Source organism: Oncorhynchus gorbuscha, linkage group LG01 (assembly GCF_021184085.1).
Source record: "Oncorhynchus gorbuscha isolate QuinsamMale2020 ecotype Even-year linkage group LG01, OgorEven_v1.0, whole genome shotgun sequence".
Lineage (NCBI taxonomy): Eukaryota > Metazoa > Chordata > Actinopteri > Salmoniformes > Salmonidae > Oncorhynchus > Oncorhynchus gorbuscha.
In genome coordinates this window covers 20,906,030-20,919,609 of record NC_060173.1, presented here as the reverse complement: position 1 = coordinate 20,919,609, position 13,580 = coordinate 20,906,030, and the positions used below count along the sequence as shown (strand labels likewise).

The 13,580-nt window shown below is 44.8% G+C and overlaps 1 protein-coding gene across 6 annotated transcripts in view; it reads left to right on the top strand.

The window, feature by feature from the left end:
• The window catches only part of LOC124034569 (FYVE, RhoGEF and PH domain-containing protein 4-like), a 123,659-nt gene that overhangs the window by 87,793 nt on the left and 22,286 nt on the right, over window positions 1–13,580 (top strand). For 5 of the 6 annotated variants that reach the window (XM_046347956.1, XM_046347965.1, XM_046347983.1 and 2 more), the window contains exons 2-4: window positions 5,016–5,171; window positions 10,461–10,580; window positions 13,362–13,551. In XM_046347956.1, coding sequence (XP_046203912.1) covers window positions 5,016–5,171; window positions 10,461–10,580; window positions 13,362–13,551 — 466 coding nt within the window. The remainder of the gene's footprint in view (window positions 1–5,015; window positions 5,172–10,460; window positions 10,581–13,361; window positions 13,552–13,580) is intronic. The other variant, XM_046347947.1, reaches the window with a different exon arrangement.

Here is a 13,580-nt window from a genome sequence, read left to right as displayed (position 1 = left end):
TGATACAATTGAACATGGATTGTATATGTGTGCCATTCAGAGGATGAATGGGGAAGACAAAAGATTTAAGTGGCTTTGAACGGGTTATGGTGGTAGGTGCCAGACGCATCGGTTTGTGTCAAGAACTGCAACACTGCTGGATTTTTCACGCAAAACAGTTTCCCGTGTGTATCAAGAATGGTCCACCACCCAAAGGACATCCAGCCAACTTGACCCAACTGTGGGAAGCATTGGATCAACATGGGCCAGATCCTTGTGGATCACTTATCGACACCTCAGCGAATTGAGGCTGTTCTGGGGAGAACAGGCGCGGGGGGGTGCTGTCTAAAACCGAAAAGGGTTCTTTGGCTGTCCCCATAGGTGAACCCTTAGAAGAACCCTTTTTGGTTCCAGGTAGAAAGAACCCTTTTGAGTTCCATGTAGAACCCTTTCTACAGAGTGTTCTACATGGAACCCAAAATAGTTCTACATGGAACCCAAAATAGTTCTACCTGGAACCAAAAGGGGTTCTCCTATGGAAACCTTGTTTCTAAGAGTGTAGAATGCCACTGGAGATTCTTCCTTGTTATGATGAGAGAGTCATACTTTTTTATAGCGGTATGGTGAGTTGAAGGTACGCTATTAAAAGTATGATACTTTTAGAGCAAAGAGAGCAGTTATCCATTTTTAAGATTGAAGAGATTGAGTTTATTAAAGGTATTTAGGTCACATTTCATTTATTCATTCTACTGGGATGGGACTTCATTGAACTCATCCTATCTTCTCTGTAGACTTACTGATCATGGAGCAAATAAGCAAATGAGCTTGTATCATCAGATGCAGGCTCTGCAGCGCTAGTGAATGGATAGCCTCTCAGGACAAATGGACAATGTTACACATTGATTATGTCATACACGCCGATCCAGAGCATCGACAAACATGCTCAATGGGTGACATGTCTGGTGAGTAAGCAGGCCATGGAATAACTGGTACAGTTTTAGCTTCCAGGAATTGCGTACAGATCCTTGACATGGAGCAGTGCATTATCATGCTGAAACATGAGGTGATGACGGCAGAAGAATGGCACGACAGTGGGCCTCAGGATCTCGTCACGGAATATCTGTGTGACACCGAACTGCAGTCAGGTCAAGACCCTGGTGAGGACAACAAGCATGCAGATGAGTTTCCCTGAGACGGTTTCTGACAGTTTGTGCAGAAATTCGTCAGTTGTGCAAACCCACAGTTTCATCAGCTGTCAGGATGGTTGGTCTCAGACGATCCTGCAAGTGAAGAAGCCGGATGTGGAAGTCCTGGGCTGGCGTAGTTACACGTGGTCTGCGGTTGTGAGGCCGTATGGACGTACCGACAAATTCACTAAAACGACGTTGAAGACAACTTATGGTAGAGAAATGAACATTCAGCTCTGGTGGACATTCCTGCAGTCAGCATGCAGATTGCACGCTCCCTCAAAACATGAGACATCTGTGGCATTGTGTTATGTGACAAAACTGCACATTTCAGAGTGGCCTTTTAGGTCAAGGTGCACCTGTATAATGATCATGCTGTTTAATCAGCTTCTTGATATGCCACACCTGTTAGGTGGATGAATTATCTTGGCAAATGAGAAATGCTCATGTGCGAGAAATAAGCTTTTTGTGTGTATGGAACATTTACATGGAACATTTCTGAGATCTTTTATTTCAGCTCATGAAACCAACACTTTACATGTTGCATTTATATTTTTGTTCCATGACTGATCTTAATGGAGACTACCGTGAGGGATAAAGCTCTTTATGTCTCTATAATGTAACAATACCTCTTGCTTGGCCTCAGCGACATGGTGCCATGTATGTATGGTGGTTTTACCTTAATAGGTACAGTGAGGGGAAAAAAGTATTTGATCCCCTGCTGATTTTGTACGTTTGCCTACTGACAAAGAAATGACCAGTCTACAATTGTAATGGTAGGTTTATTTGAACAGTGAGAGACAGAATAACAACAACAAAAATCCAGAAAAACACATGTCAAAAATGTTATAAATTGATTTGCATTTTAATGAGGGAAATAAGTATTTGACCCCCTCTCAATCAGAAAGATTTCTGCCTCCCAGGTGTCTTTTATACAGGTAACAAGATGAGAAGCAGAGTGCTCCTAATCTCAGCTTGTTGGTCCTTCTGTAGCTCAGTTGGTAGAGCATGGCGCTTGTAACGCCAGGGTAGTGGGTTCGATTCCCGGGACCACCCATACGTAGAATGTATGCACACATGACTGTAAGTCGCATTGGATAAAAGCGTCTGCTAAATGGCATATATTATTATTATTATTATTATATTATTGTTACCTGTATTAAAGACACCTGTCCAAACTCTCCACCATGGCCAAGACCAAAGAGCTCTCCAAGGATGTCAGGGACAAGATTGTAGACCTACACAAGGCTGGAATGGGCTACAAGGCCATCTTTTTAAAATGTTTTATTTCACCTTTATTTAACCAGGTAGGCTAGTTGAGAATAAGTTCTCATTTACAACTGCGACCTGTCCAAGATAAAGCATAGCAGTGTGAACAGACAGCAACACAGAGTTACACATGGAGTAAACAATAAACAAGTCAATAACACAGTAAAACAATTTTTTTTTAATAAAAAAAAATTAAGAGTCTTGCTGACATTGTGTGCAAAAGGCATGAGGAGGTAGGCGAATAATTACAATTTAGCAGATTAAAACTGGAGTAATAAATGATCAGATGGTCATGTGCAGGTAGAGATACTGGTGTGCAAAATAGCAGAAAAGTAAATAAATAAACAGTGTGGGGAGGAGGTAGGTAAATTGGGTGGGCTATTTACCGATGGACTATGTACAGCTGCAGCAATCGGTTAGCTGCTCAGATAGCAGATGTTTAAAGTTGGGGAGGGAGATAGAAGTCTCCAACTTCAACGATTTTTGCAATTCGTTCCAGTCACTGGCAGCAGAGAACTGGATGGAAAGGCGGCCAAACGAGGTGTTGGCTTTAGGGATGTTCAGTGAGATACACCTGCTGGAGCGTGTGCTACGTGGCCAGTGAACCATCGCCAAGCAGGTTGGTGAGAAGGTGACAACAGTTGGTGCAATTATTCGCAAATGGAAGAAACACAAAATAACTGTCAATCTCCTTCGGCCTGGGGCTCCAAGATCTCACCTCGTGGAGTTGCAATGATCACGAGAACGGTGAGGAATCAGCCCAGAACTACATGGGAGGATATTGTCAATGATCTCAAGGCAGCTGGGACCATAGTCACCAAGAAAACAATTGGTAACACACTACGCCGTGAAGGACTGAAATCCTGCAGCGCCAGCAAGGTCCCCCTGCTCAAGAAAGCACATATACATGAACATACATACGTCTGAAGTTTGCCAATGAACATCTGAATGATTCAGAGGACAACTGGGTGAAAGTGTTGTGGTCAGATGAGACCAAAATGGAGCTCTTTGGCATCAACTCAACTCGCCGTCTTTGGAGTAGGAGGAATGCTGCTTATGACCCCAAGACACCATCCCCACCGTTAAACATGGAGGTGGAAACATTATGCTTTGGGGGTGTTTTTCTGCTAAGGGGACAGGACAACTTCACCGCATCAAATGGACAATGGACAGGGCCATGTACCGTCAAACCTTGGATGAGATACTCCTTCCCTCAGCCAGGGCATTGAAAATGGGTCGTGGATGGGTATTCCAGCATGACAATGACCCAAAACACATGGCCAAGGCAACAAAGGAGTGGCTCAAGAAGAAGCACATTAACATCCTGGAGTGGCCTAGCCAGTCTCCAGACCTTAATCCCATAGAAAATATGTGGAGGGAGCTGAAGGTTCGAGTTGCCAAACATCAGCCTCGAAACCTTAATGACTTGGAGAAGATCTGCAAAGAGGAGTGGGACAAAATCCCTCCTGAGATGTGTGTAAACCTGGTGGCCAACTACAAAAAACATCTGACTTCTGTGATTGCCAACAAGGGTTTTGCCACCAAGTACTAAGTCATGTTTTGTAGAGAGGTCAAATACTTATTTCCCTCATTAATATTCAAATCAATTTATAACATTTTTGACATGTGTTTTTCTGAATGTTTTGGTTGTTATTCTGTCTCTCACTGTTCAAATAAACCTACCATTAAAATTATAGACTGATCATTTCTTTGTCAGTGGGCAAATGTACAAAATCAGCAGGGGATCAAATACTTTTTTCCCTCTCTGTATGGTTGTGCATAGACTTTAGAGCAGACTATGGGGTGGTAGCCTTGCTGTCAACAGTTCCTTGCTGTCAACAGCCCTGTCATCCTCTCTGTCTGTTAGTTAAACACACTGGAGTGAAGCTGGACCATCGGTCACCAGCTGGTTAGACTAGGCTCAGTGCTGCTGATAATGAACTACATGGACACTCCAATGTTTTGCTTCAGGCCATTTGTGTGATATGTGTTTTTGTACCTGCAGTCATGGGCCAAATGGCCAAATCAATAGTCAAATGATGGAGGAGAATGTGGTGAAGTGGAATACAATCATTGCAAGCAAGGGGCAGTGGGGGATATTCTGTGATACACTGTGAGCTGGAGCAACACAATCTGCTCATACGCAACACTCTGTGGCCAAATGAGTGTTGTTGAGAGTTTGGAATATAACTGTTCCTCTTCGCTCTCTCTCCTTCTCCTTCACGCTCTCTCCTGCTCTCCTTCACGCTCTCTCCTGCTCTCCTTCACGCTCTCTCCTGCTCTCCTTCACGCTCTCTCCTGCTCTCCTTCACGCCCTCTCCTGCTCTCCTTCACGCTCTCTCCTGCTCTCCTTCACGCTCTCTCCTGCTCTCCTTCACGCTCTCTCCTGCTCTCCTTCACGCTCTCTCCTGCTCTCCTTCACGCTCTCTCCTGCTCTCCTTCACGCTCTCTCCTGCTCTCCTTCATGCTCTCTCTCCTGCTCTCCTTCACGCTCTCTCCTGCTCTCCTTCACGCTCTCTCCTGCTCTCCTTCACGCTCTCTCCTGCTCTCCTTCACGCTTTCTCTCTCTCTCTGTTCCAGCTCTAAGCAGCAGCCCCAGTGAACGCGGCAGCGGCCCCCGCAGTGCGACAGTCATTCGGACAGGTCTGTGTGGGAAGAGTCCCAGTGAGAAGAGCAGGAGGGGTGTCAATGGAAGAGGCTTGGCCAGCAGGTCCTTACTGCAGCCCAAACCACAAGGTACTGATAATAATGCTGTTTAATATGACATTTAGCAGACATTTTTATCCAAAGCAAATAGTGAGTTCATACACTTTAGAATATGTGACCCCAGTTGTATTCGAACCCATGACCCTGGTGTTGATAGTACCAACCAGGGTTGGGGTCAATTCCACAAATTCTATTCTCTCTCCCTGTAACATCCATTTAATTTCATTCAAATTCCAGGGCAGGCTTAGAATTCAAATATAAATCAATTCCTCTAAATTCCAGCTGTTCAATTCCCATGGCACTGTATCTGTCATCTCTTTAATCTGAGTCTAGAGGAAGGTGTCTGTTCTCAGACCTGGAGGGAAAGCGGTCTTTACTGGTCAGCAGACCTGTCAGCTTGTTTCCACTGTTGGGAAAGAAATTGTTTGACCAAATACAATGCTATTTCTCTGTAAACAAATTGGCAACAGACTTTCAGCATGCTTGTAGAGAAGGGCACTCAACATGTACTGCACTGACACAAATGACTGATAATTGGTTGAAAGAAATTGATAAAAAGACCATTGTGGGAGCTATACTGTTAGATTTCAGTGCAGTCTTTTATATTATTAACCATAACCTGTCATTTAGAAAACTAATGTTTGTAAACTGTCATGGTCAAAACATATAAATTCAATTGTTGTAAAGATGGGGAGAGGTCTGTCCATAATAAAGAGAGTCTCTAGTTTTATCTTATCTTGATTCATGTCCAGTCTTTATATGGTAAAGTACTGCAAAGAAAGACCTAGTTAGCCTGTTACGACGAGCAATCCCGTATCTGGGATCCTATTTATAGCCTCAAGCTCATTACCATAACGCAACATTAACTATTCATGAAAATCGCAAATGAAATGAAGTAAATATATTAGCTCTCAAGCTTAGCCTTTTGTTAACAACACTGTCATCTCAGATTTTCAAAATATGCTTTTGAACCATAGCTAAACAAGCATTTGTGTATTGATAGCCTAGCATAGCATTAAGCCTAGCATTCAGCATGCAACATTTTCACAAAAACAAGAAAAGCATTCAAATAAAATAATTTACCTTTGAAGAACTTCAGATGTTTTCAATGAGGAGACTCTCAGTTAGATAGCAAATGTTCAGTTTTTCCAAAAATATTATTTGTGTAGGACAAATCGCTCCGTTTTGTTCATCACGTTTGGGTAAGAAAAAACCCGAAAATTAAGTCATTACAACGCAAACTTTTTTCAAAATTAACTCCATAATATCGACAGAAACATGGCAAACGTTGTTTAGAATCAATCCTCAAGGTGTTTTTCACATATCTATGATGATAAATCATTCGTGGCAGTTTGGCTTCTCCTCTGAAGAAAATGGAACGCACATGGACCTGGAGATTACGCAATAATTTCGACGGAGGACACCGGGCGGACACCTGGTAAATGTAGTCTCTTATGGTCAATCTTCCAATGATATGCCTACAAATACGTCACAAAGCTGCAGACACCTTGGGGAAACGACAGAAAGTGCAGGCTCATTCCTTGCGCATTCACAGCCATATAAGGAGACATTGGAACACAGGGCATTCCAAATCTGGACCATTTCCTGTATGAAATTTCATCTTGGTTTCGCCTGTGGCATTAGTTCTGGGGCACTCACAGATAATATCTTTGCCGTTCAGTTTTTTTTCTTTCCAAAGCTGTCAATTACATGCATAGTCGACCATCTTTTCGTGACAAAATATCTTGTTTAAAACGGGAACGTTTTCTATCCAAAAATTAAAAGAGTGCCCCCTATCTCGAAGAAGTTAAGCTGCAGCTGGCCCAGAACAGAGCGGCACATCTTGCTCTTCATGGTAATCAGAGGGCTAATATAAATAGTATGTATGCCAGTCTCTCTTGGCTATGAATTGAGGAGAGACTGACCTGCATCACTTCTTGAGTTAGAAACATTAATGTGTTGGAAATTCCAAATGGTTTGCATAGTCAACTTACGCACAGCTCTGCCACACACAAAATCCCACCAGACATGCCACCAGGGGTCTTTTCACAGTGCCCAAATTCAGAACAAATTCAAGAAAGCATACAGTATTATATAGAGCCATTATTGCATGGAACTCCCTTCCATCTCATATTGCTCAAATGAACAGCAAACCTGGTTTCCAAAAACAGATAAAGCAACACCTCACGGCACAACGCGTCTCCCCTATTTGGCCTAGATATTTTATGTGTACAGTCGTGGCCAAAAGTTTTGAGAATGACACAAATATTAATTTCCACAAAGTTTGCTGCTTCAGTGTCTTTAGATTTTTTTTGTCAGATGTTACTATGGAATACTGAAGTATAATTACAAGCATTTCATACATGTCAATGGCTTTTATTGACAATTACATGAAGTTGATGCAAAGAGTCAATATTTGCAGTGTTGACCCATCTTTTTCAAGACCTCTGCAATCCGCCCTGGCATGCTGTCAATTAACTTCTGGGCCACATCCTGACTGATCTTTTATAATCAATGCTTGGAGTTTGTCAGAATTTGTGGAGTTTTGTTGGTCCACCTGCCTCTTGAGGATTGACCACAAGTTCTCAATGGGATTAAGGTCTGGGGTGTTTCCTGGCCATGGACCCAAAATATCGATGTTTTGTTCCCCGAGCCACTTAGTTATCACTTTTGCCTTATGGCAAGGTGCTCCATCATGCTGGAAAAGGCAATGTTCATCACCAAACTGTTCCTGGATGGTTGGGAGAAGGTACCGTTCTTTATTCATGGCTGTGTTCTTCACGGCTGTGAGTGAGCCCACTCCCTTGGCTGAGAAGCAACCCCACACATGAATGGTCTCAGGATGCTTTACTGTTGGCATAACACAGGACTGATGGTAGCTCTCACCTTGTCTTCTTCGAACAAGCTTTTTTACAGATGCCCCAAACAATCGGAAAGGGGATTCATTAGAGAAAATGACTTTACCCCAGTCCTCAGCATTCCATTCCCGGTACCTTTTGCAGAATATCAGTCTGTCCATGATATATTTCCTGGAGAGAAGTGGCTTCTTTGCTGCCCTTCTTGACAGCAGGCCATCCTCCAAAAGTCTTCGCCTCACTGTGTGTGCAGATGCACTCACACCTGCCTGCTGCCATTCCTGAGCAAGCTCTGTACTGGTGGTGCCCCGATCCCGCAGCTGAATCAACTTTAGGAGACTGTCCTGGCACTTGCTGGACATTCTTGGGCGCCCTGAAGCATTCTTCATAACAATTGAACTGCTCTCCTTGAAGTTCTTGATGATCCGATAAATGGTTGATTTAGGTGCAATCTTTACTGGCAGCAATATCCTTGCCTGTGAAGCCCTTTTTGTGCAAAGCAATGATGACGGCACGTGTTTCCTTGCAGTTAACCATGGCTGACAGAGGAAGAACAATGATTCCAAGCACCACACTCCTTTTGAAGCTTCCGGTCTGTTATTCGAGCTCAATCAGCATGATAGAGTGATCTCCATCCTTGTCCTCGCCAACACTCACACCTGTGTTAACGAGAGAATCACTGACATGATATCAGCTGGTCATTTTGTGGCAGGGCTAAAATGCAGTGGAAATGTGTTTTTGGGGGATTCAGTTCATTTGCATGGCAGGGAGGGACTTTGCAATTAATTGCAATGCATCTGATCACTCTTCATAACATTCTGGAGTATATGCAAATTGCCATCATACAAACTAAGGCAGCAGACTTTGTGAAAATTCATATTTGTGTCATTCTCAAAACTTTTGGCATTGACTGTATGTATTGATTTGTAAGCGATGGGTGAGGTTGTTAAATGTATATAGTTCTGTCCTCGAGCAGTTCTTGTCTATTAATGTTCTGTAATATGTAATGTTTCATGATTTGTGTGGACCCCAGGAAGAGTAGCAAATTCCAATTAGAATGTAAATGTCACGGCCGTTGAATAAAGAGGATCAATGTGCAGTGTGGTGAGCGTACATATTCCCTTTATTTATATGACGCCGACAAAAACAATAAACAATCCAAAACAACCGTGAAGCTAAAGGGCTTATGTGCCACAAACAAAGTTAACCTCCCACAAAGACAGGTGGGAAAAAGGGCTACCTAAGTATGGTTCTCAATCAGAGACAACGATAGCCAGCTGTCCCTGATTGAGAACCCTACCCGGCCAAAACATAGAAATACAAATAATAGAACTAAAGAACAGAATAGAGACAAATAGACATAAAAAGGCTCTCTAAGGTCAGGGCGGGACAGTAGCCCCCCTCAAAGGTGCGGACTCCGGCCGCAAAACCTGAACCTATAGGGAGGGTCTAGGTGGGCATCTATCCGCGGTGGTGGCTCAGGTGTGGGACCCCCCGCTCCATCACTGGCTCACCCCACTTTGGTGGCACCACTGGTGCGGGGGCCCTCGTAGCAGACCCCGGACTGGGGACCCTCGCCGCGGGCCCCGGGCTGGACACCCTCGCCGCGGGCCCCGGACTGGGCACCCTCGCCGCGGGCCCCGGACTGGGCACCCTCGCCGCGGGCCCCGGACTGGGCACCCTCGCCGCGGGCCCCGGACTGGGCACGGTTGCTGGGGGCCCCGGACTGGAGATCGTCGCTGGAGGCTATTTGCCATGGATCATCACTGGAGGCTATTTGCCATGGATAATCACTGGAGGCTTTGTGCCATGGATCATCACTGGAGGCTTCTTGTCATGGATCATCACTGGAATGAGGAGACGTATGGGCAGTCTGGTACGTGGAGCTGCCACAACGCTCACCAGGCTGGGGAGACATACAGGAGGTCTTGTCCTTGGCAGAGGCACTGGATACACTGGGCCGTGGAGGCGCACTGGAGGCCTCGAGCTTAGAGCCTGCACAACCCATCCTGGCTGGGTGGTTATCTTCACCCTGCAAATGCGGAGAGCTGGCACAGGACGCACCGGGCTGTGCAGACTTCCCGGAGACACAGTGCCAGAGCTGGCGCAGGATATACTGGATCGAGGCGGCGCACTGGAGGTCTGGAGAGCAGGGCTGATACAACCCGTCCTGGCTGGATGCCCACTCTAGCCCGGCAGGTGCAGGGAGCTGGGATGTATCGCACCGGGCTGTGAACGCGCAGTGGAGACACCGTGCGCTCCACCGTGCGCTCCACCGCATAACACGATGCCTGAACAGTACGACGCTCGCCACGGTAAGCACGGGGAGTTGGCTCAGGTCTATAACCCGACTCTGCCAATCTCTCCGTATGCCACCCCCCAAAAAATTATTATGGCTGCCTCTCTGGCTTCCTTGCTAGCCGTGTTCCCTCGTAACGATGCCGTCCGCCTTTGCTGCCTCCAGCTCCTCCTTGGGATGATGATATTCCCCAGCCTGCCTCCAGGGTCCTTTACCGTACAGGATTTCCTCCCAAGTCCATGAGTCCCCCTTACCGTCGAATGAAGAGGACCAAGGTGCAGCGTGGTGAGCGTATATTCCCTTTATTTATATAACGTTGACAAAACCAAACAATACAAAACAACCGTGAAGCTAAAGGGCTTATGTGCCACAAACAAAGTTAACTTCAGGTGGGAAAAAGGGCTACCTAAGTATGGTTCTCAATCAGAGACAATGATAGACAGCTGTTCCTGATTGAGAACCCTACCCGGCCAAAACATAGAAATACAAATAATAGAACTAAAGAACACCCACCCCAAATCACACCCTGACCAAACCAAATAGAGACATTAGAAGGCTCTCTAAGGTCAGGGCGTGACAGTAAAACCCTCAGGCTTTCAGGCTGATCATGTTCAGACAGCCTAGTTATACTGGAAATATAGGAATACAGGTTAACATGATTCAAAACATATCGTGCAGTAAATGTTTAATACTATGTGCATTAATTCCATTAACTGGGAATTCCAATTCAATTCCAATTCCATGACTTGAAGATTGTTACATTTAATTTAATTCAACGTAAATTCTCCATTTCATGAGTGATTTCAAGAATTGAATTGGAATTTCAAATTAATTTGGAAATGACCCCAACCCTGCTGCCAGTCTTTTACCACACCCTTACCAACTGAGCCACACAGACAACAGAGTTCTGAGAGCTGTGCTGTTCAGACATACTGACACTCATTTACATCTAGATAAGTACTCACACGTGACTCAGTTATGGAACCAGACACTGTGTGACACAGTGGTGAAACCTTGACTTTAGTGATGTTGCATTCCTCTTTTATTTGAAGACAGTAAATCATTCTCTAGAGATAAGAAGGACAACTCTAACCCTCTACCAGTGTTGGGGAAGCTGACACTGAGTATACAAAACATTAGGAACATCTTCCTAATATTGAGTTGCACCCCCTTTTGCCTCGGGACATCCTCAATTCATTGGGGACATGGCCTCTACAAGGTGTTAAAAGCATTCCACAGGGATGCTGGCCAATGTTGACTCCAATGCTTCCCACAGTTGGGTCAAGTTGGCTGGATGTCCTTTGGGTGGTGGAACATTCTTTTTTTTACCCCCTTTTTCTCCCCAATTTTGTGGTATTCAATTGTTAGTAGTTACTGTCTTGTCTCATCGCTTCAACTCCCATACAGACTCGGGAGAGGCGAAGGTCGAGAGCCATGCGTCCCCAGAAACACAACCCAACCAAGCCGCACTGCTTTTTAACACAGTGCGCATCCAACCCGGAAGCCAGCCACACCAATGTATTGGAGGAAACACTGTACACCTAGCGACCTGGTCAGCGTGCACTGCGACCGGCCCGCCACAGGAGTCGCTAGTGCGCGATGAGACAAGGATATCCCTGCCGGCCAAACCCTCCCTAACCCGGACGACTCTAGGCCAATTGTGCGCGGCCTTCTGCGACAGAGCCTGGGCTCGAACCCAGAGTCTCTGGTGCCTTACACCACTACCCCACCTAGGAGGCAAGGGTTGTGGAACATTCTTGATACACACATGAAACTGTTGAGGGTGAAAAACCCAGCAGCGTTGCAGTACTTGACACAAACCGGTGTGCCTGGCACCTACTACCAAACTCTGTTCAAAGGCACTTAAATATTTTGTCTTGCCCATTCACCCTTTGAATGGCACACCTACATAACCCATGTCTCAATTGTCTCAAGGCTTAAAAATCCTTCTTTAACCTGTCACCTCCCCTTCATCTACACTGACTTGAAGTGGATTTAACAAGTGACCTAAGGAATCATAGCTTTCACCTGGTCAGTCTATGTCATGGAAAGAAATGGTGTTCTTAATGTTTTGTACACTCAGTGTAGTTTACCAAGCTACCAATTACTTCACACTGGAAGAGGTTTAGCTACACTAAAGCTAATATTTTAAAAATATAGTATACTTAAGTTACTTTGAGAAAGTAGTTCACTACATCCAAACTACTTTCTGAAAAATGATCATATGAGCTTAAATCTGAAATGTCATAGACAACAAATTACAAGAACTACTTTCAATATTTTTTTTTACTTAAAGCTAAACTGTAAACTAGGTGTTAAGTATTTACTATGATGACTACTGAATTCACGATCATGTTTGGTACTTTGGGGTAATATTTTAACAGCATTTGAAATTTAGCTTATTAAACACACAAACCATTTTAAAGTGAGAATTAGGCAGGTCTAATGCCGAAAAAGAAAGGAAATTATTGCCCTTCTTACCCATATTTTATGCCAAAGTATGGTGTTTAGTTCCAGTAGTTAGCTACACCACAACACGTAATTAACAACTGAAAACAGAACCTTTAGTTAAACTGCGACCAACCTCTTGCAAAACATAGTTAAATGACTAGTTTAACTCTCCCCAACACTTTACTCTACATGACACCTGTCCATTGACCAATCCATCTATGGGTTATAGAATAGTTCATGCCATATAAAGATACTATTAGTCCATAGTAATGGCTACATTTTAATCTCATTCTGGGTGTTAAATCTCATTCTGGGTGTTATGCCAAAAAGTAGCCATGTTTTGCAGGTTTATAGACACATGGTCACATACACTCTAGAACGAGACTAGCTTTTAGTAACCTGTGCTTCCACCTTGTGTTGGAAGTATACATGACAACACAAAACTCCACAAAACACAGTCCACATACCGTACAATGCTGATAGGGGGCGTGTATTGGTCTCCTGTCCCATCTCCAGTACATTAATAGAGAGGCCCCTGAGTGACCAACCTAAAAACAAACTGACCTCTCTAGCTATGACAGCTGACCTTTGACCTTCTCCCATCATCCCTCCCAGTGCCTCCGAAGCCAGTGCACCTCCAGAGCCAGGTGACGGTGCCTGCTGGCCCCCTGCTGGCGCTGGGGCGCGTGGAGAGAGGACTCTTCAGAGCCACCATGGAGGAGGGAGGAGGAGGGGCGGTGACTGGGAAGAGCCGGGAAAAACCCTCCAAAGTCTTGGACCTCATCAACCACTTTGAGGAGAACAGGTAGAGCACCAAGCAGGGGGAAAAAGTGG